General features: G+C 41.0%; 2 protein-coding genes across 12 annotated transcripts; one reads left to right on the forward strand and one right to left on the reverse strand.

The window, feature by feature from the left end:
* Positions 1-592: 592 nt before the first annotated feature.
* On the reverse strand, positions 593-19,017 carry LOC146689062 (leukocyte elastase inhibitor-like). Of its 8 annotated transcripts, none has more exons than XM_085437818.1 (10): positions 9,625-9,685; positions 8,889-9,082; positions 4,430-4,523; positions 4,285-4,349; positions 2,688-2,748; positions 1,890-2,027; positions 1,689-1,806; positions 1,447-1,589; positions 1,146-1,313; positions 593-962 (listed from the first exon to the last, which is right to left on the reverse strand). In XM_085437818.1, the coding sequence occupies exons 2-10, from the start codon at positions 8,894-8,896 to the stop codon at positions 645-647; spliced, it is 1,113 nt and encodes a 370-aa protein (XP_085293944.1). In that variant the 5' UTR covers positions 8,897-9,082; positions 9,625-9,685; the 3' UTR covers positions 593-644. The 8 variants fall into 8 exon arrangements, with proteins under 8 accessions (XP_085293944.1, XP_085293946.1, XP_085293943.1 ...); XM_085437820.1 differs by lacking the exon at positions 9,625-9,685 and adding an exon at positions 9,299-9,354 and having other exon boundaries at positions 593-905; XM_085437817.1 differs by lacking the exon at positions 9,625-9,685 and adding an exon at positions 9,299-9,354.
* Positions 7,319-13,600, forward strand: LOC146689063 (protein brambleberry-like). Of its 4 annotated transcripts, XM_085437813.1 has the most exons (13): positions 7,319-7,496; positions 8,909-9,153; positions 9,348-9,476; positions 9,574-9,759; positions 9,854-10,076; positions 10,454-10,570; positions 10,656-10,835; positions 11,022-11,228; positions 11,315-11,414; positions 12,081-12,142; positions 12,249-12,376; positions 12,480-12,601; positions 12,999-13,600. In XM_085437813.1, the coding sequence occupies exons 2-13, from the start codon at positions 8,911-8,913 to the stop codon at positions 13,126-13,128; spliced, it is 1,827 nt and encodes a 608-aa protein (XP_085293939.1). In that variant the 5' UTR covers positions 7,319-7,496; positions 8,909-8,910; the 3' UTR covers positions 13,129-13,600. The 4 variants fall into 4 exon arrangements, with proteins under 4 accessions (XP_085293939.1, XP_085293941.1, XP_085293938.1 ...); XM_085437815.1 differs by lacking the exon at positions 7,319-7,496 and having other exon boundaries at positions 8,393-9,153; positions 12,532-12,601; positions 12,999-13,023; XM_085437812.1 differs by lacking the exon at positions 7,319-7,496 and having other exon boundaries at positions 8,394-9,153.
* Positions 19,018-27,516: the final 8,499 nt, after the last annotated feature.

The raw sequence follows: 27,516 nt of genomic DNA on the forward strand, positions 1-27,516 counted from the left end.
CTACTCTGAGATAACTAACAGTGCTGCCTGTTGTGCAGTTAGTTTCCAAAACACGTTATTCGTGGTTACATACAATTTTAGACTGATGTGGGCCAAAGCCTAGCATAGTCTGTAACGTTATTATGACGGACACATCTACAGTGATGAGAGCAGCTACTAGATTTTTATCCGATCTTGGATTCTAGCTGCTCACTTTTCATTGCTGTTGTAATAGCTACAGTTTAGTATACTGTAACAAACAAGGGCTTCCCTGAAAAATGTGTTGCTCTAACCCCTATATATACCTTTCAGTATTGCTGGGGCCCTTCCAGAGCATACTGCCAGTTCATAGATGCACCATCATACCATCAGAGCTGCAGACTCTTGATAATAAGTTGGAGTTTCCTCTTTAGTCTGGAGGACACAGTATCTATGTTCTCTAAAGCTGGTGGAACTTGTGATTTTATACAAGTACCATCTATTTTGTAAAAGAACATTTTGTTTTTAATAAAAGAGACACGTGTGTGTCTGATTAAGTAATAAAATGTTCCAGAGAAAAATACAGTTTTATAAATAGCAAAACATCACAACACAAAACTCCATTTACTTTATTTCATAGATGTATTTATTTGAATTGCAACATCATCTTCCTCTGCTGCTTCTGTCTACTGAGGAGATGAGAATCTGCCAAAGAACAGGACGGACTTGGTCTCGTTGTGTCTGATGAAGAAGAGGAAGGGGTGATCTGCTGTGAAGTATCTGGTCCATCCAGAACTAAGATTCCTGGACACAACACCTGTGGCTGCAGCGGCCTGTGTGCCCTCCTCGTTCACCTCCACAAAGACCTTGTGGGCCACCGTAGACAGGAAGAGCCCCCCTTCACCGTTCATGCCAGACAGGTCAGCGCTTCCTGCACAGAACACGTCCTTCATACCCAGTTTAGTCAGAGGTTCATTCAGCTCGTAGTCTTCCTCCAGCTTGAACTTTGGCAGGTCAACAAGAACTTCTAAATCAACTTCCATGTTTTTTCTTTTGCTCATATTTAAATTCATTTTATACATGAAATCAGGAGCGGTCTGTTAAATGATCAAATTTAAGTAAACTGAAGTGAAGCAGAAGAGTTTTTGTGTCTTTTCTTTACAGGAAGTTGTTTCTAGGCTGTGTACCTTCAGCAGAGGGCCTGAGCCGTCTGAGGACTCCTTAGGCAGCAGAATGAACATGCTGAGCTCCTCACCCACATAGGGCAGCTCCAGAATCTGCAAATCATGGTCAGCAATGTAGTTGTAGGGAAGCTTCTTCCTCTGGTGCATCATCTGGACTGGTACGGTCTCATTCTGACACACAGGAAATCCAGGCGACCAGATCATGTTATCATAAAGCTTCTGATGGTGTTTACCTTAAACATTTTACAGTTTCCTGTATTCAGACTTTGTGTCCAGAATTTGTAACCTTCAGTTAAATTTCTACCTGTTTGATTTTAAAGGGCATCTCTTTGGTGTTTGCCTCTTTAAACGGGTTCTTCCAGTTGCCCTTGAAGTAGACAGCATTGACCAGAGCCAGTCTGGTATCTGCGTTTACTGTTCCTGGCTTCAGAAGGTCTTTTATCTTATCTGAAAGGAAATACAGAAACAACAATATTTCATTATAATCCACAGAGGATGCTAAAATGATTCCCTGCTGTTCAGGCTGTGGAAGATGCACATTCTCACTTTCTGTCTGCTGCTCGACCCAGCTGTTGATCTCTGCTCTGCACGCCTCTGGAGCTCCGATGAAGTCCACAGTCTTCAGGTCTGCCTGGTAGTACTTCTGTGTGGCGTCAAGGAAGTCCTGCAGAGAGCAGACATCTGTTTATTAATCCAGTCTTTGTAATGAAGAACTTTATGAAGAGAATCATTGATGTGGACACTCACTGGGAGGAAGTGGGCAGTGTTTTCTCCATAAAGACGGTTGGCTAGTTTCAGGATGTAGGATGCAGATGGTGAGTTGATGTCAGCGTTCAGTTTCTGGAAGTCTGCATGGACGCCTTCACCTGAGCTGAATGAGAGGGCCTGTGTGGCATTGAAGACAAAGACTGAAAGGATGTGACACTGAGCCTGAGCGACCCTAATGTAACAATTTATGGTCCAAAGGTAGAAACTGGACAACTTTATTCTTTCAGCATCATGTTTAATAATAACCTTTAACACACTGTCAGTCTCACTGAACATCATGCTCTCAGTAACTATACTGCTTGTGCGTTTTATGGACTTTCATGCCATTTATATAACACACTCCATCCTCATATGGTAGACACAAATTTCTGATGTCCCACTGGAAACATCTTGGGGTTCAGTGTTTTGGATACATAGAAAATTAAGCTTTTCAAAGATGTTAAATGAAACCCCAAAATTTATTTATTTATAAATCTACCGAGGACAAGAATTATTAGTTTATTAGTTAGTTTACTATTCAGCCAGCCAGCACTCTTGTAGCAAAAAATTTCAGATTTTTATATTATATATATATATATATATATATATATATATATATATATATATATATATGTAAAGACAAATCAAAACAACAAAATAAAATTATTTCTTCTGTATAGAAAAACACAGACAGCCACATTTGACTGCTTTTAAACTGTAACGAGGGCTTGAAGTTGCACAATCATGCTCGCCGATCAACTGACAGCTGGTGCAGGGAACAAGTGACAGTGAGCTGACCTGAGCGATCTGAGCTGCAGTGTCTCCTTTAGCTCCCAGGTAGACCATGGCCAGGGCTGAGCTGATGCTCAGAGGAGAGACAAAGTTAACTTAAGTGACAAAAATAACAAGGGGTTAAGAGAAAATGCAGTATTGTTTATTGCGGTGCCCTGTAGTGGCCAGATGCAATAAGGTTTTTATTTCTATTGGTCACAGTGTTGCTAAGATATGACTTTACTTTCTGTTTGTCAGCTTTCCACACTTATGATTAGCTGTGACAGCCAGAAGACCTCCCATGTCAGCTTTAGTGACAACTGAAAAGAAAAAAAACAAACATTTGGGGCTTGTGAAAAATTGTAATACCCCTTCATAAAACCCAGTGGTTTCACACCGGGCTTGAGAAATCCAACGCTTCCTTGTTTTTTAAAATCTAAACTAAACTTTGATGCACTGATCTATTGATGCAAGCCGAAAGACGATGGCCGTAATCTAGGAACTGACTTAAAAAATGATCTCTGACTTCATTAACACTGAGACTGATAAATGGACTCTGGTCAGGACGCGCTTTAATGATCCTTAAAATAACCTTTGACAAGAAACCTTTATGTGGATCTGGTTCAGGCTGACCCAATGAGACCATTTAAGGTGATTTTCAGTAGAAAATACATCGAGTTCAGATTCTGAATTTCAGACATTGTACCTTTCAAAACATGGAGGCATCATTTAATGACTGAATTTCAACCTGTGACCACATTTTAACATGAACTGCTTAGAAAACAGACTGTCTGCAGTTTTGCCTTAAAGTCATGTCAGGTTCACAGTCACATCATCCCCAACATCCCAGCTGTGGCAGACATTTTTTTTTTTTAATAAGGACAAATGATTGATCATTGATCAGTTTTATATACGTTTGATTGAAACAGATTGCTACAGTAAATGTTAGCGGTACAGGAACCTAACTGACAGCCTGACACCTGCATTATTATACAAAGTATTAGCGTTAGAAAGATGAGGAGCACAGATTTTATATTCTGACCAGGTCATAGATCAATGATGTAATCGCCATTTCCATCCCTAAATATAGACGAATGAATGATCGTAAAAGTGCTCATGTTAATTACAAAAACCCCACATCATCTAACTGGGATTTTAGCATTTTTAAAACAAACTTTTGCAGTTTCATTTACTCCAGTATGTCCTCTGATGGTGACTTTATGAATGAAGAAATGAACGTGGATGTCAGTCAGTCGTTTTAGGTGCAGCAAGAGGGAAGAGAAAGAAACTCAGAGCAGGTTAAGTTCACAGAGTTTACCGATTGACTGACTCAAAGTTTAAGTTAACCGTCTTTCTGGAACAGAAAAGCCAGAATTTTCCTCATCTCAGAGTTAAAAAATTCAGTTGTTAGTAAACCTGATTCCCAGAATAGGGACCATGTCTACGAAAAGGTAAAAATGTTACAAATACTTATGCTGCTTAAAAATAACTGGCTGCTTCACTAGTTTTAGACTGAACTGTAAACTGATCTTCACCATAACTGCTTACTTCAATGCAAAATGATTCACACTGAGAACTTAAATGATAGAACAATAAACAAGATGGAAAAAAACCTCCACAATACCTGAAAGTGTCCCAGATTCCTTGAGGATGGTGCACTAACTTTGACGTTTGCAGGAAGGACATTTCCTACAAAGAGAACATTTATTAAATACTAATGTGTCCTTCATTCCAGTCCTCCTCACTTCTTCAGTTCTCTCTACACTCACCGGATAAGATGCCTTTGGCGATGCCAAACGCCATGTTCCCTGCACCGATAAAGCCAATCTTAAGCTGAGAGTCCATCTCAGGGTCCATTTTGATCTGAAACCAAAGCAGGCAGCAGGTTACAGCAGGAACATCGAGATAACATGATGCCAGTGATTAAAAATCACCATGATGACGCATTTTCCACTGTAACAAGGGTTTCACACATTGTTGTTTGAAGATATTAAACTGTGTACATTTTACAGACCAAAAATAAATAAACTCAGGGAATGAATCCAGACAAGAATCAACACTAAAAACGTCACCACTCCAAAGACAATCAATTTGTGTTCAGATCTTTGTGTCCATGCATATGAGAAACCCGATTACTATGAGAAATCAGGTTAAAGCAAAAAAACAAAACAAACTCACACATATATGATAAATCCTAGTTGACAGGTGGTCAGTAATCAGATTCCCCTCCCTCCTCCAGTAAAATGCTGCCACAGCCTGGTTTCCTTGTCATAGGTCATTATGAAACGGCATCCTTTACCCAGTTCTGGGTTTGCAGGACAAAAAAAGGCTTAAGTACAGAAACCAGTCAGTGTGCACATCCGATTTCTCTCGTGTTTGGACTGCAGCCTGTATCACTGTATGTGGTCAATGAGCAACTGAATATTGTTGGTTTGACTGAACCTAGAAACACGTGACTCACACTCAACTGCCAGTCTCCCAATTAAACAAAGACAGTCAATAGAAGCGCACATGAAAATATGAATAAACCCCACTAAAGATGCAGTGGAAAAAATAACAGTGGTGTTTGGACACATGTTGCAGAGACAATAATTTAAGTGTTTGTTGGGGTACACCTGGATTAATATAGAATTAAAATTGTTGCGTTTTTGTTGATCGATATTATAGTGTTGTTATTAGTGTTGTACATGTTTCTACACAACATCATTGTTAAGTCTAATTGTTGAATGTTGCCATTGTGTTTCTTAAATTTGTACAGTCTTAGTTTAAGCAGTAGGATCAAAGCCATTCCTTTGATTCTGACCACCTCTCCAGCCACTCTGTGCTGGGGGAGGTTTTATTGTAGATACATCCTATCTGAAAGATCTGTTTCTTTTGATGTAAGCTTCCTGGGTTTATGACCCTTTGGTCAGCAGGAGGTCTCACACACACACACACACTGTATACATTTACATACAGTGCCTTGTCTTTGTAACCAAAGGGGGGTTGCAAGGGGAGGTGCTTTGTAAACTATTGTTTGAAGTTTGTCAATAAAAGGCAGCGAGAGGAGGCCACCATTTTGGGGTTCTTTGTCGTGCTGGACACAGACGAGGCCTCCCTTGCGCAAGTAATGGATCGATCGACTGTCTTGTTTTCTTCATGATGAATAAGTCTCTAGAATTAGCGGGGTTTGTGGAAACACAGACCCAACAATCATACCTACTAATTCAGGAATCTGAATTACCCTTGTAATGGAAACACTTTAATAGGAAGCAGTGTATTTTTGTATATGTAAAAATGTAAATTTGACTATGTTGATACTGAAAGCTTTTCCTATGTTTTGTTTGGAAAATGATTCGAGACCGTTACTTACCTGACAGAATATTAGAAACACCTTATTTCAGTAACTGAGAGAGTCACTCTGACATTACAGTCTTAATGAATATAGAACTGATTGCCAGACAGGTATACTGTATTTAAATTTAAAAAAAGTGAGCTACACCTAATATCAGTGTATACTGTAATCCAGATGTATTAAAAAACAAGCAGACTATGACATCATGTAGCATGATCTACTGACTATTATGGCATATTTGGGCCATTTGAAGTTTAATTATGGAGCCAGAGAAAGGGTGTGTTTTCTTGCAAATTTAGTTGTAGTCTGATTTTTTCATAACAAACATACAAGTTCAATATTGGAGTGCATCTGTTTTTGATTTTTTGTAAATCTTTTTCTTCCCATTTTAAATTTGACACTTTAATATTTGAATCTACAGTAATGTGCAAACATCTTGAGTCACCCATCAATACTTTATCTTTTGCTTCCACCCTGCATGTGTGATGCTTTGGGCTCTTCGGTTTCATCAGAAATTGTCTCTGTGGAAGACGGTTTGCCATTGTTAAGGAAGGGAAATCAGGAGGCTGAGGTATGCAAATTAAACAAGAACTAGGTTGAAAATCAGACGCTCGGGTCTTATGAACTGATGAATCTAAATGTGAAATTTTTGGTTCAAATGATGTCCAGAGGAGGTCAGGAAAGAGGTACAAGAGTTAGTGTCTACAGCTATCGGTAAAACATGTGGAGGTTCTGTCATGGTTTAGGGCTGCATTTCAGCCAGTGGTGTTTTTGATCTTGCCAAAACTGCCATAATACCATCAGATTTTGATCCACCATGCAATACTATCAAAAAACCTGACTGGCAACGGCATCATTTTTCAACAGGTCAAAAGCCCAGACACATGGCCAATGCAGTAAAAGCATAACTGGACAATGGAACATAAAAAAAATAAATAAATTAATTAAAAAAAGACAATGGGGCGTGATCAAATGTCCAATCTTTTTGACTGGACAACTATAAAGTAACACAGTGACACAAACACGATAGCGTGAACAAAACCGGGTAACGCTGGCGGTAGGACATTTATTCACCTGATTTGTGTTTCAGATTTGCTAATATCCGGCGTTTTGGCAACCGCAAACAGAAGTTAAATTTAAACCGTGGATGCACCCAGAGCATACACAGAGCCAACCAGCTGACTCTAGCTCCACTGTTGGTTCGTTTGGTTTTTTACTTCACTGTCGCTGCTGTTCCAGGTGGGCGGCGCCGCTCAGCATCCTCTGCGAAACATTCCGCGCATACCGGGTTTTTTTTTTCCCGCCGTGTCCAGGACGTTTCAACCGTGAAATAAATGAAACGCACCTTTTTAAAGAACGTCTGCCATTCCATTGGTTGTGGCCTCGTCGTGACGAGAAGCTTTAAACGGGTTGAAGAAAGTTAGTGTTTGTCATTTGAATCAGCTGTGTGAGGGGGACGGGGGCGAGTGTTTTACCTTGTCAAGGACCTCCTTGAACAACAGGTATTTGTTTACAAATTATTCTATTTTATGCATTTAATAGGGCGTTTTTATTTTAACTGTTCATACATTTCGCAAAATATGATAGCTAATTTTTTGTTATTTTTTAATGACTGCAGTATTTTAAAATCGGGGAAAACAACTTAACATTTTTACAGTAAGCTAATTAGCTTCGTTTCCGTCCCGTTTAAGTCATGCAAAAGTGATTATTTGTTAATTAAATGATGTTACTGCAAGTATTCAGCAGAGCGCTGCAGCAGTGGGCATGCCTGGGCAAGCCTCGGTAGGATCTTCATTCAATCAGAGAAATAAATGGTAGTTGTTATTTCCACATTGTCTAATGCATCCAATGCAGCAGAAACACTTTATAGTCATATACAGAATGCTAAATGCTAAACATCGTCACAATATTCGTTTAAATATGCACAGATCATCAACAATGTTGAAACCACCTGGCTAATGTTTTGTAGCTGACGGTCTCACCACCAGAACAGCTCTGACCAGTCCGGACATTTCCATAAATGCCTGAGTGGAATGAGCTCTGGGCAGTTTGGTGCTCGGGTCATTGCCTTGGGCTCTTTGCTAAAGCTGTCCCTGAGCAGGTTTTGCCCTGTGGTTTAGGCACGTTATCAAGGGGTGTTACGATACGACCACCTAACATCCACAGGATTTAAGTTGGTTAAACATTTTTAGTTCTTCTCTCCACTGGTCAATAGTTTCGATGCGTTGGCTGATTTGCTCTGTTGCTTTTTGTACACGGCTCAACAACAAAAAAGAAAATTAAAGCAACACATCAGATCTGAGGGTTAAAAAAAATCATGCTGCATATCTACACTGATATGAAAATGATCACCTTACAGAGGGCTGAATTCAAAGACATATTGAAAATCAAAGTAAAAAAATGATGCAGCAGGCTAGTCCACTTTGTGGAAATTTTAATTGCAGCTAGTCATAATGGTACTTAGTAATTTGTATGGACCCCTGCCTGCCCCCTGCCCAATGTGCTTGTAAGCATGCCTGACAAGGTCCGGGCATGGTGATGGTATCCTGAGGGAATCTCCTCCCAGATCCGGACAGTCTAAGATGCAACCTGCTGGTGTTCAATTAGTTGAAACATAATGTTCTACAGGTGTTCTACTGGATTAAGGTAAGGAAAGCATGGGGGGCCAGTCAGTAATATCAACTCTGTCCTCCTCCAGGAACTACCTTCATACTCTCGCTACATGAGGCCAGGCAATGTTGTGCAGCAGAGAACATCAGTGGTGGGCCTGCTAATTCTGGTATTCTCTGGCAAATGCCAGTCAGGCTCCATGGTGTGGGCAGTGAGCACAGTGTAGTGTGGTTGCAGGGATTATGAGAAATGTATTTCCCATGTTTGATGATTTGCATGCGCACCTTGTCATGTTCTGATCCAGACATGGGTCACCTCATCCACTACCTGCACCTCCTGCTGGCCTGTCAGTGTCTCGCGGTCAACGAGCTGTTTGAGTGGCTGAGGCTGACAGAGGCACCTCGAGCAGCAGCGCCTCTTCAACCAGCTGCAGTGGCTCCAGCACATCTTGCCAAAGACGCTCAGTTTGAGATGGCAACTGCAGATGAGAAGTTTTTAGCTGAGGCAAAGCAGATGGAGCTCAGCCCATTGGACAGCTGTCATTACAGGGTATGTGGGCCTTGAAAATGTGTATTTAATCCAACGGACAAATAAAATGTTTTTGAACAATATTAGGTTTGAGTTTGGAGAAGGCTGGGCAACAGTGTTATTAAGTGTCTTTCATATAAAATTCTCATGGCACAGTTTTCAATACATTGTTTAAACAGAGGAATCATGTTTCTCTGGTTCGTCTCCTCCTGTAGGTGATCGCTCGGCTAAAGTCGAGCTGTGACAGCCTCTCAGAAGAAAAGCTCGCAAAGCTCGGAGTGGAACTGTTTAACTGCCAGGCAGAGATTGAGGGGCGCCAGACGTACCTATGCACAGAGGAGATGGTAAAAATACGATCTTGTAGTACTTGTCAGAAATGGCTTTAAAAATATAATGAAAAAATATATAATGTTGTGTGCTAATCTCAATTTTATGTGTTAGACCATCAAAGAGTGCACAGCAGACATGGATTCAGATACATGGAATGCTTACCACATAGTGAGCAACCGAGCGCGCTCCGTTTGTTATGCAACTCGACAGCAGCTTTTCCGGCGCAGAGCAGAGCACACAGTCAATGCACTCATCTCCACAGCCACCAGCCAGCTAGATGCAATGAAGGACCTGAAGGTAAGGCTGGGTTTAAAAAAAAAAATAAATAAATAAAATTATTTTTATTTTGCAAATCAGTGGTTTCTTGGATTCATGGATCATTTTCAAACAGGAGGGCCAGGTAGAGTTGAAAGAACTGACTGCAGCATCACTGGACAAGCTGCTTGAAGGCCACAGTGTTCTGCAGGCTCAACAGGGGAAGCTCCACGAGGGCCAGGAGCAGATGACGAGTTCACTGAGGGACAACCTGGAGCGTCTGGGTCAGGAAAAAGCTCTCATCGCCTCTGGACAGGAGTTGGTAGCTCAGCTCATTCAGGGAATTACACAAAGAATGGGTGAGAATTTTACATTTTTCTGTATTTTTATTCTATTCTGTTAAAATTGACTTTGGGCGCGACTGCAAATAATCCGACATAAAGGCTCTTTTCATGTGCTAACAGTCAAATTGCAGCAGTTTGTAAATGGGTTTACTACTGACCATGGATAAAAGAAACTGTTTGTCGAAGTACTCGAAAATGACCTGATACAGTTCGATGTGCTGAATGACTTCTGGAAGTTTTAACTTTCCCCTTTTAAATAAGATAAAATATTGAACTGCAATTCTCTTTAAGAAAACTCTGTAAACACACCTGATGCCACATCATGTAGCATGGATTTTATTCTTTCTGTCCACCTTATTTTTTTTTATTTTATTTTTTTTATTTTATTTTAGAGAATGTGAGCGAGCATCTTCAAATCCAGGGCTCTGAGGTGCAGGACAGCTACAAGGCGATTGTCAAGGACCTGGCAGATGTAAGACACCAAGCTCAGGACATCTATCAGAAAATTGGTAAATGGCTGAAATCATTTGTAGTTTATAAAACTATCCCCCCCAAGCAATGTGCTTACATATCTTTTTGTATGTGGCTGAGTAGACCACAGTATGATAGAGTTTCTGCAGTATCAGGATCAGACCTCCCAGTACTACACTGACCTGATGAACAAGTTGGAGCGCATGAACAGCACCCTGGGAGGCATGCTGCACTACCTCGATAAGATGCAGAGCCGCATAGAGGACAGGCTTCACATGATCCAGGGCTACCTCGGATGGGCAGGTGAGACACGGCAGCCATAGGGCACACTCCCTTTTTATAGGGTCTTTTCCTGCTACAGAGAAGTTGGATAATTGACTGTCAGCAGGACATATTTAGAAATTAATTCTTTACATTCTCTTTGACTAAAAAAAAAAAGGTTTCTGTATGACTTAAGAATTCTTTTTCTTGTGCTTTTTGCTTGAACAGGTTTAAGTCTGACAGCTATATGGACGTGCATCACACACACAGGCTACTTTGTACTGTGTGCAGTCCTGCTGACATTCCTGCACTGTCCTGGTTTCTCTCGAGCCATGCTGCTGCTAACTGTGCCTCTGAATGCAGTTGCTGAAGTCAACCAGCAGCCAGCGCTGGATCTCACCAGCCTCAGCCTGCTGCTGCTCACTCTGTCTCTGGGTATAAACATAAAGTCACTTATGAGGAAAATACATTAGCTGCAGTTTTCTGAAGCATTTGTCACAGTGTGAATTTTGTTTCTGCAGGTCACTGGTTTGTGAATCAGCTGTGGGCATGCTTCAAGATCACGAAAAAGCTGACCAGTCCACTGCTACTCAGCTCGTGCACCATTGTGGAACCGCAGAAGTGAGTATGTTGCACACTAGAACTGCAACTTGCGTATTGGTCTTTGAAAATGTTCAATTTAACGGACTTCACTGAATGTTAAGGCCATCACCATCTTGGTGTTTTGAAACTGGACATGGAAGAGGGGTGACGTCTGCTTGCTGATGGACACTGGTTGCAGCTATCAATTATAATATAGAGCAGGGGTCCCCAATCCCAGTCCACGAGGGCTGGTGTCCCTGCAGGTTTTAGATCTCACCCTGGGTCAACACACCTGAATCACATGATTAGTTCATTACCAAGAACTTCAAGACACGTTGAGAAGGTAATTTATCCATTTAAATCAGCTGTGATGGATCAAGGACACATCTAAAACCTGCAGGGACACCGGCCCTCATGGACTGGGATTGGGGACCCCTGATATAGAGACAGTAATTTATTAAATGAGCACAATGTTGTAGATGTTAAACTTAGCTAATGATTTAATCCGACTCAATCAGAAACTCTTGAGTTCACTGGTCAGTGCTCAAACTGGTAACTGATGATTTGTTCGAGTAAAAAATGAATTTTGAACTCTACACGGTCAGTAAGAGCTTCAGGCAGTAGAACATGTATTATTGTCTACACCAAATTAACAATGATTCCTTTTGCATCTATTGGACCTATTTTCTATCCTTTTGTGCTCAGAGATGAAAAAGATGACATCATTGAGGAAGACGACCTATTGAATCCGGACAGCTTTTTATCAGGTGGGAAACACATGCTGAACCTTTTTACAGTGAATCCTGTTCAAGAGCAGTGCTCTTTCTATAAATTCAGCTTCTCAGTTTTGCTGTCAAACATGTTTGTGTTCAGGTGAACTTGGCATATCAGCTGTGTCTCCACCTCAGAGGAAGCTTACGCCAGAGTCGAGGCTTATGCCAGTAATTGGTAAACCAAATCACTCCACTCCCAGGTTTATACCAAAGCCACTTTCTTTAGCGGTAAGCAAACTGAGTTAATGCTTTCAGAAATGCAAAAACTGTATTCTCAGTGCATCACTAGTGGCAAGCAAGACAAATATTGTTTAATTGAAATCTGTTTTAGGCTCTTTGTTACGATATACCCCTGAGTAACCTGGAAGGTGTTTTTGATTCAGTCACTGACTCGCCTGATTTAGGGAATGATTCACGAAGTGCAAGACCCACTCCATCGTTAGTCAGCAACAGGTCAGTAGCTCCAGTTACATGCACATATTTTATTTATTTATTTTTTTCTGTTTGAAGAGCTAAATTGTTTATATGGACTGTGATTTAATGTACTTTGGTGTGTGTGTGTGTGTGTGTGTGTGTGTGTAACCCTGACATTTGAAATGAGCATGTCATGTTAGGGATTCTAGCTGCCCGTTCATCGCTATGTTACCGATACCAGTTTTCACTGAAATCATACAGAAATAGAAGTAAGAGTCTCCAAGAGCTTTTGGCCTATAGGAGTTGTTTCAATGTATACTGACCTCATTATTTGAAACTGTGGAATTAATAATTACCCTCCAATATAACCTCATTATAATGAGTAAAGGGGAAATATGAATTGTTAAAGGGCATCTTTCTGTTTTTCTGCCTTCAGCTCAGTGTCAGGCCGTCAGCTGTGCAATGGCCTCACAAAAAGAGGAAAAGTCTGTAAGAAGAGAGCCGTGCCAGGACAGGAGTACTGCAGAGTCCACGAAGGGGGGCACTCCTCGTATGTCCAGTTTTAACAGGCTCAGCCGTCTTTGTCTGTAAAAACTGTATACAGTAATGAAATATTGTTTTTACTAAGTTCTGTCTGCACTGCAGACAGCAGTAAGATTGCTGAATGAAAATTACATCTGTAGATATTTTAAATGTTTTTAGACGTTTATTTAGCTTTCGTGTTTAATAAAAATGAAAACTTATCAAGCTTTGTCAGAGTATGTGCATGTACACACAAGGAACTGGGCTCAGTTTTTTCTTAATTCCATGCTCTTTATTGCTTTCAATGTACCTAAGAGAACATGGAAACAGACAGTAGCAATGTGCCACAGATGAACATGTATAGCCTATTCATAGTGGTGGGTAACTGGTTCTATATATAGATGGAGGGAGAGAGTTATGTGAATTTGTATAGTATATTTTTTTCTCATTTCTTTTCTAAATGTACTTGTATATTGTATATTGTTCACATGTTGAAATAAATTACCTATCAATCAATTTGAGTATGTGTAATATAGGTATAACCAAAGAGTATTTACTGCATGGTTTGTTTCAGTAAAAGCTGTGGTGGATGTTTTAGTAGAGACAACATGTAAGCAATGGCCTGTGAAAAGCTGTTCTGTAGCACCTACCAAAGGGAGGAACTGGAAGAGGTTGTATCCTGGGTGTGAGTGTTTCCTAATTCTGAGTTTGTACAAATCGTTTCTTGCAGACCTGACTTGTCCACTGTAGTCTGTTCTCGTCCTCTTTGGTTTGATTAATACACTGATGGTCATGCAGTAAACAGACTGGATTACTGCAGAGTAGAAATGGACCAATAGCTCCTGAGCTGGTGCAGGAGGTCCATCCTCTTCTGGGCCTCTTTGATAATTTTGTATTAGGTGGCAACAGACTGGATCCCTGAAACCTGAAGGAGCATGTTCAGCTGTTTAACCCCTCATTGGTATGCAGACTCATCACCAACCTTCACAAGTCTCATGATCACCATGCCATCTGCAAACCTCACGTTTTTAAATAGGCTGGTGTTTTGAGGTGCAGTCGTTTGTGTATGAGGATCTGCATTCCTCAAGGGCCGATGTCCTGCAGGTTTTAGATAGCACCCTGGTTCAACAAACCCGAATCAAATATTAGTTCATTACCTCTGGAGAACTTCAAGACATGTTGAGGAGGTAATTTGGCCATTTAAATCAGCTGTGTTGGATCAAGGACATCTAAAACCTGCAGGACACTGGCCCTTGAGGCCTGAAGGTTCCCCAACCCTGATCTATACACTTCTGTATACATCAGGGTTCTGTGTCTGTTATAAAGTGAAGCATGAGTAGTGCTGTCCAGCAGAACTGAATCCTTGTTTTGTTTTTATGGCATATGAACATATAGAGAAATAAAAATCTCAATCTGTGACATGTCTTTCATTTCAAGGGTAGGACACTTGAGACACATTGCAAATATAAAATATTTATTTTGCTCTGATTAGTTTAAAAAACAAAAAAACAAAAACAAAACACTAGCCCACATAATGCTCAATTATATAAGCTGGATCAATCAAATCCCAAACCCTTCAATAACAAACTAAGTCAAAACAATTCTGATTTCTGAATGTTATGTTGTGCCAGCACCTGGATTACAAGAGTGAAGCAGCCCATTTCCTATGGGCTCAAAATGTGGTCATAAATATTTTGTACTTGTAAATCAGGATTTGTATGTGTTTAAAAAAATAAAGATTTGTGTGCGTAAAAAGAATTTGTATGTGTAAAAAAAGATTTGTGCGTGCATAAAAAAAATGTGTGTGGACTTAGCCAAAAAAAAAAACCCCTGCAAGTTACAAGTACGAATTTTGACCCTATTTTTCTTCCTTTCATCTGATTGGTCAATGTCATGTCAATCACAAATGTAACAATCCAATCAGAGAACAGATGGGTTTGGCTGTCAGAAGGGCGCTTTTTTTGAACTGCAGGTCTTTGAAGGGAATAAATGCCCTTTTACATGCCAACCCAGCGTTTTCCTTCATCACCACGAAGGAAAACAGTCTGTGGTCGTCCAAGTTTGGTGATTTTTGTGTCACAGGTCTACGTGTTTAATACAGGGACTTCAACAGCCTTTTCAACAGCACTGCGGACCGCGGGGTGGGGGTGGGTAGTGTTTTGGAAATGACAGTCTTCATCACAAAGCTTTCTTCGGTTTGAATTAGCATACATGTTTTTATTGAGCATTTGAAGAACTAGCAAAAAAAAAAAAAAAAAACTCTTGTAGAGGACATAAAGTCAGAGATAGAAAAGACAAGGAGCAGGTGCATCTAGTACAGGTAGAGCAGCTGCAAAAACCCACAGAGCCCAGCAGCCAGCGTAACAAATTCTGGATCCTTTGCTTTTAGTTAGCAGTTAGCATTAGCAGCGTATCCTGCATCCGACGTGAAAGGACTTTTATGCTGCGCACTGTGACTCACAGCAATGGTCCTGGGTCAGCCCTGACTTTGTGTTAAACTAATCCTAAAGTAATAATGTTATTTCTAACCACTGATATACCACAACTTTTTCCTTTCAACAGCTACTGAAAGTTAGGTGACCTAGCTGCTATCGGATATTTATATAGCGATCCTCCAGCTTCAAACGGTATCACCCTTCAAGGACCTGCAGTTCAAAAAAGCGCCCCTCTGACAGCCTAACCCATCTGTTCTCTGATTGGATTGTTCCATGTGTGATTGACATGACATTGACCAATCAGAAAAATAGGGTCAAAAATCCGTACTTGTAACTTGCAGGGGGTTTTTTTCTAAGTCCACACACAAATCTTTTTTACGCACACACAAATCTTTTTTACACACACACAAATCTTTTTTACACACACACACAAATCTTTTTTACACATACAAATCTTTTTTACGCACACACAAATCTTTTTTACGCACACACAAATCTTTTTTACACACACACAAATCTTTTTTACACACACACACAAATCTTTTTTACACACACACAAATCTTTTTTACACACACACACAAATCTTTTTTACACATACAAATCTTTTTTACGCACACACAAATTCTTTTTACACATACAAATCTTTTTTACGCACACACAAATCTTTTTTACACATACAAATCTTTTTTACAAGTATAAAATATTTATGACCACATTTTGAGCCCATACCACAGAAAGCTATTTTCCAGCGAAAGAATATGGAGAATAAATGTCCTGGTAAGTAATATTAAGTTTGTTGAGTTTAGTAAACTTCGGTGAAATTAGAATACCAAGGAAAAAATAACACTTAAAGAATTATTGCAACCGCCGAATATTTCAGTAGGCTACTGGGGGGAGCTAGCATAAGAGTTATTAGTTATAAGATATAATCCAAGTCGTAACATTGCTGTGTGGAGCTGCAGATTTGGTTGCAGGTTAATACTGGCAGTGTCGCCATGCCAGCTGACTGCATTTCATCATCAGCCAGTGTTGTTCTTTATACATCAATATTACCAAAGTTTGTGCCATGTTCAATGTAGGGATGTGCAGTTCTGGTCCTCCTGGTTTCAGATGTTTCCATACTTCAACACAGCTGATTTAAAGAATCATTTACAGACTTGTGCACAACTAGGTGTTTGGGGATTATTTGGTGACAGGTGACAGATCAGTGGAGGCACGGGGTCTGTTGGCACAAATTGACCTCACATTTATTGGCAATTTATCCACATTTAGAAAAATTCTAGGGGAAATTAAGTTGCTTTCTGATGTACTTCAGTCTCCATCTCTTGATCTAGCAAAGGCTGTAGACCTAATTCATGCACTTCAAGACACCTTGGACCAATATAGAAGTGAATCCTGTTTTGATGAGCTGTGGCAAGACGCAATGGATATTGCAGAACAGTGTACTGTTGCCTCTGAGACAGTTAAGAGAAGGATGCAGAGAGAGAGCCTCAGGCTAAAGGGTTATTTTGTAGATTCTCCAATCGGGCAACACAGGTGTAAGGAGGATGACAAGGACAAGTTTAAGAGGGAAGTATTTTACCCCATTCTTAACCATGTACATGCAGAGATGGAGAAGCGCTTCAACAAGACCAATTGTGATATTATGCGGGGTATACAGGCACTAAACCCCAAGAGTAAGAGCTTTTTGTCAGAGGAAATAGTTGTAAGCTTGGCTGGTCTGTATGACTGTGATATTGAAGACCTCAAACATGAGCTGTATCAAGCTAGAAAGGTTGTTCAAAGGAGAGCAGGGTGTGGGAATGAACTCTCCAGTATTTTGGGGTTTACTACCTTCCTAGAGCCTTACAAAGAGGTGTTTCATCAGCTTTTTCATTTATGTCGAATAGCTTTAGCTTTACCTGTCAGCAGTGCTACTTGTGAACGTAGCTTTTCAGTGCTAAAGCTTAGAAAAAATCATCTACGAACAACTATGACTGATGAGAGGCTTAGCAATATTGGAGTTTTGAGTATTGAGAGGAAAAGGGCAAGATCATTAAGCCTGGATGACTTTGTAACACGTTTTGCCACCCGTCACCGTAACAGGCGGATCTACCTATTCTAAGTCATTGATAATATTTAATGAAGCATAGAGTAGGTACTTGAGTAAATGTTCTCTTTCAAAACATAAATATTTTGCAACTACAAGTGCTGCTGTTCACAAATGTTTTTGTACTTCTTGTCTTCTTAACATGTAACAGAGTCTTATTAAAAGTTCAGTATATTTTAATAAGTTTAAATAAGTTTTGCATTGCATTGGCTAATTTGCCAATTGTATGTTAAAAATGTTTGTAGTTTAATGTTCAAAAATGTTTTAGCCCAAAACATATGTGCACTATATGTCAGTAAAAATACTTGTCCTTGAATGCTGAATAAACTGACAAAGCACTGATTGTATCTCTTGTACTTTATCAACACAGTATCTAAACACTTTTCACTGTAGTGGTGAAAATCTCATTCTAATAAAAGTTAAAAGCGCATCCAGTTATTAGGTTTATAGGATTATTGAATTATGGTTAACGGTTGGTAGAATTTTTGTTTAACATTATCTGCCAATTACATCTGCCACCCTTCTCCAAATCTGTGCCCCTACCTGGCCACCCCAAAAAAGATTTTCTAGACACGCCACTGCGTTCACCCTACCCAGGATATGGTTTCAACACTACTTCTTAGCCAACAGGCTGTTAAAATTCAATATTAAATTTTAACAGCGTTCGACTGCCATGATAAAACAAAATCCATAAATCCATAAATAACAAAGTCAAATAATGCCATATTTTATACAACAATCAATAAACCAATAACCAAACAAATCATAACATATTATAGTCATCTTATAATGAATTTCATTCAAAATACTATTATACAAAAACATTCTCATGGGTCCCATCAAAGCTAATAAACATTATCCAAAATTAATCAATTAACACATTTAATCACAGGTGTTGCGCAACAAGTTCAATAATCTAAAGGGAGTTCAACTCAATTCAAAAGTCTCATAGGCCGTTTTGGCATTTAATCAGAAAAGTAACAAAAAACATCCAAAACGGACAAAACTACAAAAATAAAATCACTCGCTCAACTCTTGATACGTTAATTCAACATTCGGCCATAGTGAAATAAACAAAAACAACAATATTCAATAAATCAAACCAGTAATTGCACTTACTGTCACTAGCCTAGCATTAGCTTACCGGCGTTTTAGAATGCGCGACCGCGGCTCCGTATTTTCATTAATTGTGACAAAACAAAACAAACAAATAACTCACCGTTGAGTCGATTGAGAGAGGGTGTAAAGGTGAATGAATCGGCCGGGTTATTGCACGCTGTCAACTGGTATGTAGTCTGTAATTTGTCAATATCTGACAAGAACGCCAACCAGGGCTGTATCCCAATTCAGGGTCTGCAGCCTTAAAGTACGCAGCCTTAACGGTCCACCAGGGCCGCATACGCAAAGACCGCTAAGGCCGGAAGTGCGAGGCTTGTGAAATGGGACGGTCTAGCCTCCGTCTGCCCAGGTTGCCTAGCAACCATTACACTAACAGCTGGAAACGTTTCATACAGCTTTGTTTGACAGAAATGAAGGAAAAATCTTTTGTTCATTTGTTTGTTTGTTTCTACATGAGCTTTGATTTGATAAGCATCTGAGGCTGAGACCAAGGGACTGTGAAATCATGATTATTGGGCTTCACTTCTGTACTGAACAGTCATTTAAGATTAGCTAGTAAATAACAATTAGCTAATGTTGTTCATGAGACTAAAGTCATCTCCCTTTGGTAATGTACATATAATATGGCCAATATTAAAGTTATAATTTCAATCATTATTACAACAGTGAATGAACTCTGTTTCAAATACTGAGCTTCAGCAAAGATTCAAGCTGCATCTATTTATATTATTTATATTTCCTGTCACCTTAAATCTTCACTCAAAGACAGGTTTCTGTCTTGTGGGGTCAGATGGTACCATGGTTACACTCCCCCCCCCCCCCCCCCAAAGACAGGTTTCTGTCTTGTGGGGTCAGATGGTACCATGGTTACACTCCCCCCCCCCCCCTCAATCCCATGGACGTCCTTGTACATGGACTAGGCTGGCAGTGAATGACTGGTTGGCTGAGGTGTGAAGGCATCGTATCCTCTTCTTCATCGTCTTGAAGAGCGAAGGAGAAGACAGAACTTAACTCATGCAGAAAGGTCTGAACGCTCTTTAACAGAGGCTTACCAGGCTTGATGTACTGCAGCCGATCAGGAGGATTCCTGGTGCAGGTTGAGTGCCTTAAGGGCGGTTCTGCCTCAGGACTCAGAGGCTCTGATTCAGTAGGTGAGTGTTGTGACAAGTTATTACTGGATGGTTCTGGAATAACTGGATCAGAAGATAGACTTTCTTCATCATGAGAGGTTTCTGCAAGCTCAACTGGCTCAAAGCCAGCTTCCAAGGTTTCGTTATCAATAACTTGTTCCTCTTCAACAGGTACAGGTATAGGTTCCTCTGTGTTCGCTTCCTCTGTAGCCAATACTACAGGGTCATCTGGCTGGTCGATAACTTGAACAGATTGCGGAGTATTGGGTAAGTCAATGGTTGTTGTGAATGTGACAGGTTCAGCAAAGAAAGGAACGGGTAGGTATGAGATGAGTTCCCCTTTGTCATTGTCATCATCAGCAGCAGCAGCAGCATGTACAGGAGACACAGGTAACACAGGCATTTTCCCCTTTTGCTTAGTAAGCATTTCATTTTCAGAAGGTGGTAAATACCCACAGGGCAGTAGGAGGTCTCGATGTAAAGTCCTCAGGGGCTTGTCTTGGCCTTCGGGTCGAACTGTATACACAGGAAGATTGCCGGCTTTCTTCACTACAATGTACACAGATGACTCCCATTTATCTGCAAGCTTGTGTTTGCCTCTTACCCGCACGTTCCTCACAAGAACTCTGTCTCCAACATTCAGCTGTGATGCAGTGATATTCTTATCAAATCTGTTTTTGTTACGTTTCATCACTTTTTCTGAGTTTTCAATGGCCAGCTTGTAACTTTCTTCCAGGTGGGACTTTAGTTTTTCCACATATTGTGTGTGGGATGTTGATCCTTCTTTGGCAAGGGGTAGTCCAAAGGCTAAGTCCACCGGTAAGCGAGGTTGGCGACCAAACATGAGCTCATATGGTGAGAAACCTGTAACATAATTTCTTGTGCAATTGTATGCATGCACCAGGGGCTTTACAAAATCTTTCTAATGACATTTCTGTTGAGCTGTCAGTGTTCTTAGCATATCCAGTAATGTTTGGTTAAACCGTTCAACAGGATTGCTTCTTGGATGGTATGGAGTGGTTCTTATTTTGTGGATCCCAGCCATTTCACAAAGCTCTCGGATGATTCTGGATTCAAAGTCAGGGCCTTGGTCACTGTGCAACCGTTCTGGGATACCATAATGAACAACAAATTTCCATTGCTGCCAAAAGGGCTTGTGGGGACCAAAAGCACAGGACAAATTCAAATCAAGGGCAACCATTTCAACTGTCTTCTTGATACTGGCTCTCAGGTTACTACCATTCCTTATGCCTTCTATAATACTTATCTTTCAGACCACCCAATGAAACCACTAAATGATCTGTTGGAAGTAGAAGGAGCAAATGGACAAGCTGTACCTTACCTGGGATACATTGAGATTAACATGACGTTCCCAGCTGATTTTCTTGGTTCATCCATTGATGTAGATACACTTGTCCTTGTCGTGCCTGATGTCCAGCAATCATACCCAATGATACTTGTTGGCACCAACACTCTTGATGTTGCTTACAGCAAACACTGTGATACCCACCCTGAGCAGTCATTCCTGCCAACTGGTTCCGGTTACATTGCAGTTTATAAAATTCTCCGCCATGTCCAGAATTTAAATGACCAGTATGCTCCTGTAATCTTAAAGTCAGACCAACCACATACCATTACTCCCGGCCAAACCACTGTCCTTGAGGGATGCCTTGTCACAAGGCTATTCCAAGGTGAGATAGCAGTTATTCTGGAACACCCCACCTCCAGTTCTCTGCCTGGTGGACTCATGGTAAAAACCTGCCTTGTGGACTTACCTCAACGTTGGCCATGTTTTCTGACTGTTGTAGTGAGTAATGAGTCTGACCATGAAATCCACATTCCAGCTCGAGCTATCTTTGCAGAAATCAGTGCCTTCCAGGAAGTCACATCCATTATTCAGACCAGTCTACAGAGTCGTTACCTCCATCTCAACCACAATACAACTTTGGAGATTCCCCTTTAACTTCAGACTGGAGAAAACACATTGTTTAAAAGCTCAACAGTATTCCTGAAGTATTTGCCAAACACAATCTGGATTTTGGCAGGACCGACAAAGTTAAACACCAAATCAAATTGTCTGATCCAACCACTTTCAAGCAAAGACCACGACCAATTCATCCTCAAGATCTTGATGCTGTAAGGAAACACCTGCAAGAACTTCTTGACTCCGGAGTTATCAGAGAATCCGACTCACCATTTGCCTCTCCAATTGTGGTTGCGCACAAAAAGAACCGCAGTGTACGTCTTTGTATTGACTACCGCAAACTCAATCTGCAAACAATCAAAGATGCTTATGCTCTGCCTAAACTGGAAGACACCTTCTCCGCACTTGCAGGATCAAAGTGGTTCTCAGTGCTAGACCTCAAGTCAGGATACTACCAAATTGAAATGGAGGAGAAGGATCAAGCGAAGACTGCCTTTGTCTGCCCATTAGCATTCTGGGAGTTTAATTGGATGCCACAGAGGATTACCAATGCACCAAGCACATTCCAATGGCTGATGTAAATCATGGTTACACTTAGGTATGCATAAAAACCTTTCATTTAATTACAAAGCCCGGTCTTCAGTTAATTCAATACAAAATATTACATAGAGTACACTATACAGGTTATCGGATGTTCAAAATGGTCTTTTTGTCCTCCAACAACTGCTCACACTGTCAAGCCAATACACCGGACAATTACATCCACACTCTTTGATTCTGTCCACCAGCTCAGAATTGTTGGAGTGAGATATGTGAAGACTTATCAAAGTGTCTGAAATGTAACATTCCAACTTCCCCTTTAGTGTGTTTGTTGGGCAACTTAGATTAGAAAAGAATATAGCCCACATGGTTTTCACTGCACTATGCATTGCCAAAAAAAAAAAAAGTCCTCATTAATTGGAAAAATAAAAATAATCTTAATTCTAAGCAATATAGAAATCAAGCCAACTCGGGGGCTCTTCAACTTAGGTCAGTGGCGAGAGGACACATCCCTGTGGTGCTCCTGTGTTGATGGTGATGCTGTTAGACGCATCCAGTTTGTCTTCCTCACAGCTGACGGTATGGAGGTACATAAATACCCACCGCTAGTATGTACGGAAGACTAGGTTGAGTTAGTTAGGTTTAATAGGCAGATAGAGGGGATATTGCTCCTGTTAATTGTGTGTGTCCAAGGTTTATTGAAGGGAATGTCATCAAGTTGATGTGTTGGAATGAGGCTGCGTGGCATAGGTGCAGTTCAGCGTTTGGATTTTGTAATGTTTTGAAAAAAATGGAGACACACCAATTAATACAATGTGGTGATGTGGATGGAAAGAAAAGACAGCCAAAACCAACTGCTAATGCTTTGGAGAATCAGATTGAAAGGCTTCAAACAGAACATCACACTAAGATTAATAAAATTAAAAAGGTCATAAAGGTTATTAAAGAGTTAAAGCAATCTGAAGATAATGTTTCCACTGTTCAGGCTCAGTTAGAGAATTTGTCTGTGTTGCTTAATGAGGCAACTCATCTGCATGAAACCTTGCTTCCTTTGCTTCCTCAAGAAGAGCAAGAAAAAGTCAATTGCTTGGTTCATAAGTGTGCGAGCACATAATACCGAGTTTATGGAAGAGATAAAGAAATGGCTTCAAGATGCAAAGGGAAACCCTCAGAGCAAAAACCAGGTGTCTGAGCTTGATTTGCCACAGTTAAATCCACCTGGTGTTGATTCCTCTGATGTATTACCTGCTGGAAATGGTTCTGGTGCTTCTAGGCACGCAGGGAATGTTGGTAAAGGTACTGCGATAGATGATGTTAATCCAAGTGATAGCATCTCTAATGTTGCAAACAAAAGTTGTAGGAAAAGCAAATCATCACTCAGTGGCTCAATGGTTTCATCTGCCTTGTCAGCACGCATAATGGCAGAAGCTGACATGGCTGCCCTTCTTGTTCGACAGAGGTTGTTGAAAGAAAAGCATGCTTTTGAAGAACAAGAAATACAGCTTAAGAAAAGAAAAGAGCTGCTTGACTTAGAAACTGAAATAGCAGCCTCAGCAGCAAAGGTGAATGTTTTAAAAGCTTCTGAAATGTCCCGAGTCTCAAGTGCTGTTAATGGTGAATCTGATGGAATGAATTCGTATTTAGAACGAGAGCAGGGGCGTTTAGGTGTCTTAAATCCTAATGCTCCGACGTTCAAACCTGTGTTGCCAGAGCGACCATATCAGGGTGTTGATGCAAGTGATCATCAAGCGCATGTATTGGATGTAAGGCCCAAGGTTAAAAATATTTCTCAGCCTAAGGTCGTTTCATTGGAACAGTCAGAGACGAAGCCACAAGTATTTCCAGGTGCAGTTTCAACTACTCAGATGATGTCGCAGTCTCACGCACAATCAAAACCTCTTACACATACAGTGCAAGGTGGTGAGGGTCATGATCATCTAGTCACAGTTTTGAAGAAACAGAATGAAATTACAACTTTATTGGCTGAGCAGCAGTCTCTGCTTTTGTTACCAAGGCGTGACATTCAGTTCTTTGATGGTGATCCTTTACAATATCAAACATTTATGAGAGCTTTTGAGCACATGGTGGAGAGTCAAGCTCACAGTGCTAAGGATTGTTTATATTTTCTCGAGCAATACACTAGAGGCCATCCAAGAGAAATGGTCAGAAGCTGTCAGTATATGCCTGCTGAGTATGGATATGCTAAAGCTAAATCTTTGCTCCAGGAGAACTTTGGCAATTCGCTGAAAATTGCTGCTGCCTACATTGAAAGGGTCAGTAAATGGCCACCTATAAAATCTGATGATGTGAAGGCTTTGCAGGAATATGGATTTTTATTAAGGCAATGTTGTAATGCAATGGGAGACGTTGAGTCCTTGCATGAGTTGGATGTCTCTGCTAATATGCAAGCAGTTATAAAAAAGTTGCCTTATAAGCTCAGGGATAAGTGGAGGAATGTTGTCTGCGATCTGCAGGAGAGGTTTCAACGTAAAGTGGTTTTTTGCGATGTTGTTGAGTTTGTCGAAAGGCAAGTTAAGATCGCAAGTGACCCATTGTTTGGAGATATACAGGATCCTCCGACAGCCATCAGAAAGGAGGCTAGGAATGGTAAGTCTCAGTTTTACCCTAAGGCTAAGCAGAGTAGTTTTGCTGCAGTGGCCAAGGTGGAAGGGAAGATTGGGCCAGTGTTGAGGCAAGAGAGTGGTTCAGTTGTGACCAAGGTTTTCTTGTTTTGTGGAGCAGGGCATATGTTGGATTTGTGTCCTTTGTTTGAAAGAAAGTTGCACTGTGAAAGATTATCTTTTTTGAAAGAGAATAAGATAAGATAACCTTTATTAGTCCCACACGTGGGAAATTTGTTTTGTCACAGCAGGAGTGGACAGTGCAAAAGTTATGAGGCAAAAATTAGAATACAATAAGAATAAATACAGTACACAACTGTACAGAATAGAATAAAATAAAATACTATATACAGTAGAATAAAATAAAATAAATATACAATAAGATAAAAATAGAATACAAATACAAATACTATATACAACTGAGTAAAAATACAACGATGACAGAAAGGATTATTGCACTTAGTATTATTGCATATGTATGGATGTGTGTGCTTGATCAGTTAAAGTCTTTATTATGGAGTCTGACAGCAGTGGGGAGGAAAGACCTGCGAAATCTCTCAGTCCCACACCGTGGGTGCCGCAGTCTCCCACTGAAGGAGCTGCTCAGTGCTGTCACAGTCTGCTGCATGGGGTGGGAGATGTTGTCCATCAGGGATGACAGCTTAGCCGCCGTTCTCCTGTCACTCACCACCTCCACTGGGTCCAGAGGGCATCCTAGAACAGAGCTGGCCCTTTGGATCACCCTGTTCAGTCTCTTCCTGTCCCCAGCAGAGATGCTGCCGCCCCAGCAGACCACGCCATAAAAGATAGCAGAAGCCACAACAGAGTCATAGAAGGTCTTCAGGAGTGGGCCCTCCACTCCAAACGACCTGAGTCTCCGCAGCAGGTACAGCCTGCTCTGCCCTTTCCTGTAGAGGGCGTCGTGTCCATTCGTGTCCATTCAATAATGTCACCATATAAGATACACAGTATCTATAATATATGTGGCAAGGTCAAAGATCAACGAAACACATTCTCTATTAAAGTTCATTTCACACTTTATTTCAGATCAAAATCAGGAGGGGTCCAGCATAACAGACCCCTAGCACAGGCTGGTTAGGTATTAAGAAATTATGGCTCAGTCATCTCCATTTGGAGCTCAGGTGCACGGTCCGAGTGGCCGACTGGACCCTTATTCGCCTTATGATCTCCTAGTGTTACATATGTGCTTCTCCTCTGCTTTCCGTTGTATGTTAAGGCCTGGTAAACATCCCACATGATAGCATATAGAGAGGATGCAGACGTATAATCCCTGTTTTTATGCACTTATCAAGAGAAATGGCCACAAGTGCTTAGGTCAAAATAAAAGAATAAAAAATTATAACTCAACTAATCGCCAACAGGTGATCAGATCTTCCCGCACCTCCATAGGGGAAATCTCACCCCATTTTTTTTATTTTTATTTTTTATTTTTTGATAACACTTTATTTGGTTTGTGTATGTAGTAAATGTGAGAGTCATGCAGCTGTTAGCAAACACAGCAAACACAATCAATTAGTTTTAAACTCTTTTATTTACACATCCATGTTAGTAAGTACTTGGAGGTCAAGGAAGATCTGCTGACCTGTCGGTGTCTCGTCAATCTCCCACTCCCTTATTCGGTCTGCCAATCCAGGGGTACTGCCCCTGATCTCCACACAGCATCGTAGAGGCGTGTCAACCAAGACAACCCTACAACATCCAGAGCCTTCAGGAACTCGGGGCAACCCTCATCCACCCCAGGGGGCCTGCCACCAAGGAGATGTTTATTAAAATAACCTCACCCCTGGTGATGGACGAGTCATCCTCCTCAACCCCAGACTCTGCTTCCTCTACAGAAGACGTGCCAATGGGATTAAGGAGGTCCTAGAAGTATTCCTTCCACTGCTCAACAATATCCTTAGCTGAAATGAGCAGCACTTCACCTGCACGATACACAAGGCAGGTAATACCCCCCGAGTTGCCTGACGATTTGACAGAATCTGTTCGAGGCAAACTGAAAGTCTTCTTCCATGGCCTTTCCGAACTGCTCCCACACTAGAGTTTTTGCTTCAGCCACTGTCCGAGCTGTGTTCCGCTTGGCCTGAAGGTACCCATCAGCTGCCGTCGAAGTACCACAGGCTGACTAAGCTCAATAGGACTTCTTCTAGAGCCCGATGGTGCCCTTCACCTCCGGTGTCCACCATCTGGTTCAGGGGTTGAAGCAGCTTCAGCAATGGAGATGCTGAACATGGTTCATTCAGACAGAATGACCCCAGTCTCCCTTGGAATGCTGTTAGAGCTCTGCCGGAGGTGGGAGCAGAAGATCTTGCAGATGGGGGTCTCTGCCAGGCACACCCTTACTTTACGTTTAGGCACTCCAGGTTTGTCCAGCATCCTCCCCCACCACCTGATTCAGCTCAAAGCCTGGTGGTGATCATTTGACAGCTCAACACCTGAGTTTGCCCAAGTGTCCAGAACATGTGGCCGCAGATCTGATGATACAATTACAAAACTGACCTGCAGCCTGGGGTGTCCTGGTGCTGCGTGCACTCATGGACACCCTTCTGTGCAAA

The sequence above is a fragment of the Copadichromis virginalis genome, linkage group LG17 (assembly GCF_057382275.1).
Source record: "Copadichromis virginalis isolate Kocher_CV1m ecotype Utaka linkage group LG17, C_Virginalis_male_GT1.1, whole genome shotgun sequence".
NCBI classification, from domain to species: domain Eukaryota; kingdom Metazoa; phylum Chordata; class Actinopteri; order Cichliformes; family Cichlidae; genus Copadichromis; species Copadichromis virginalis.

Bases quoted from the DNA above. Each gene is read 5' to 3' on its own strand.
- LOC146689063 (XM_085437812.1), top strand. From the start codon at position 8,854: ATGTATTTCCCATGTTTGATGATTTGCATGCGCACCTTGTCATGTTCT. The intron at 12,377-12,479 runs GTAAGCAAACTG...AATCTGTTTTAG, and splicing joins CAAAGCCACTTTCTTTAGCG to GCTCTTTGTTACGATATACC. The intron at 12,602-12,998 runs GTCAGTAGCTCC...TTCTGCCTTCAG, and splicing joins CCATCGTTAGTCAGCAACAG to CTCAGTGTCAGGCCGTCAGC.
- LOC146689062 (XM_085437818.1), bottom strand. The intron at 4,350-4,429 runs GTGAGTGTAGAG...TTCTCTTTGTAG, and splicing joins CGCCAAAGGCATCTTATCCG to GAAATGTCCTTCCTGCAAAC. The intron at 2,749-4,284 runs GTATTGTGGAGG...TCTGAGCATCAG, and splicing joins GGAATCTGGGACACTTTCAG to CTCAGCCCTGGCCATGGTCT.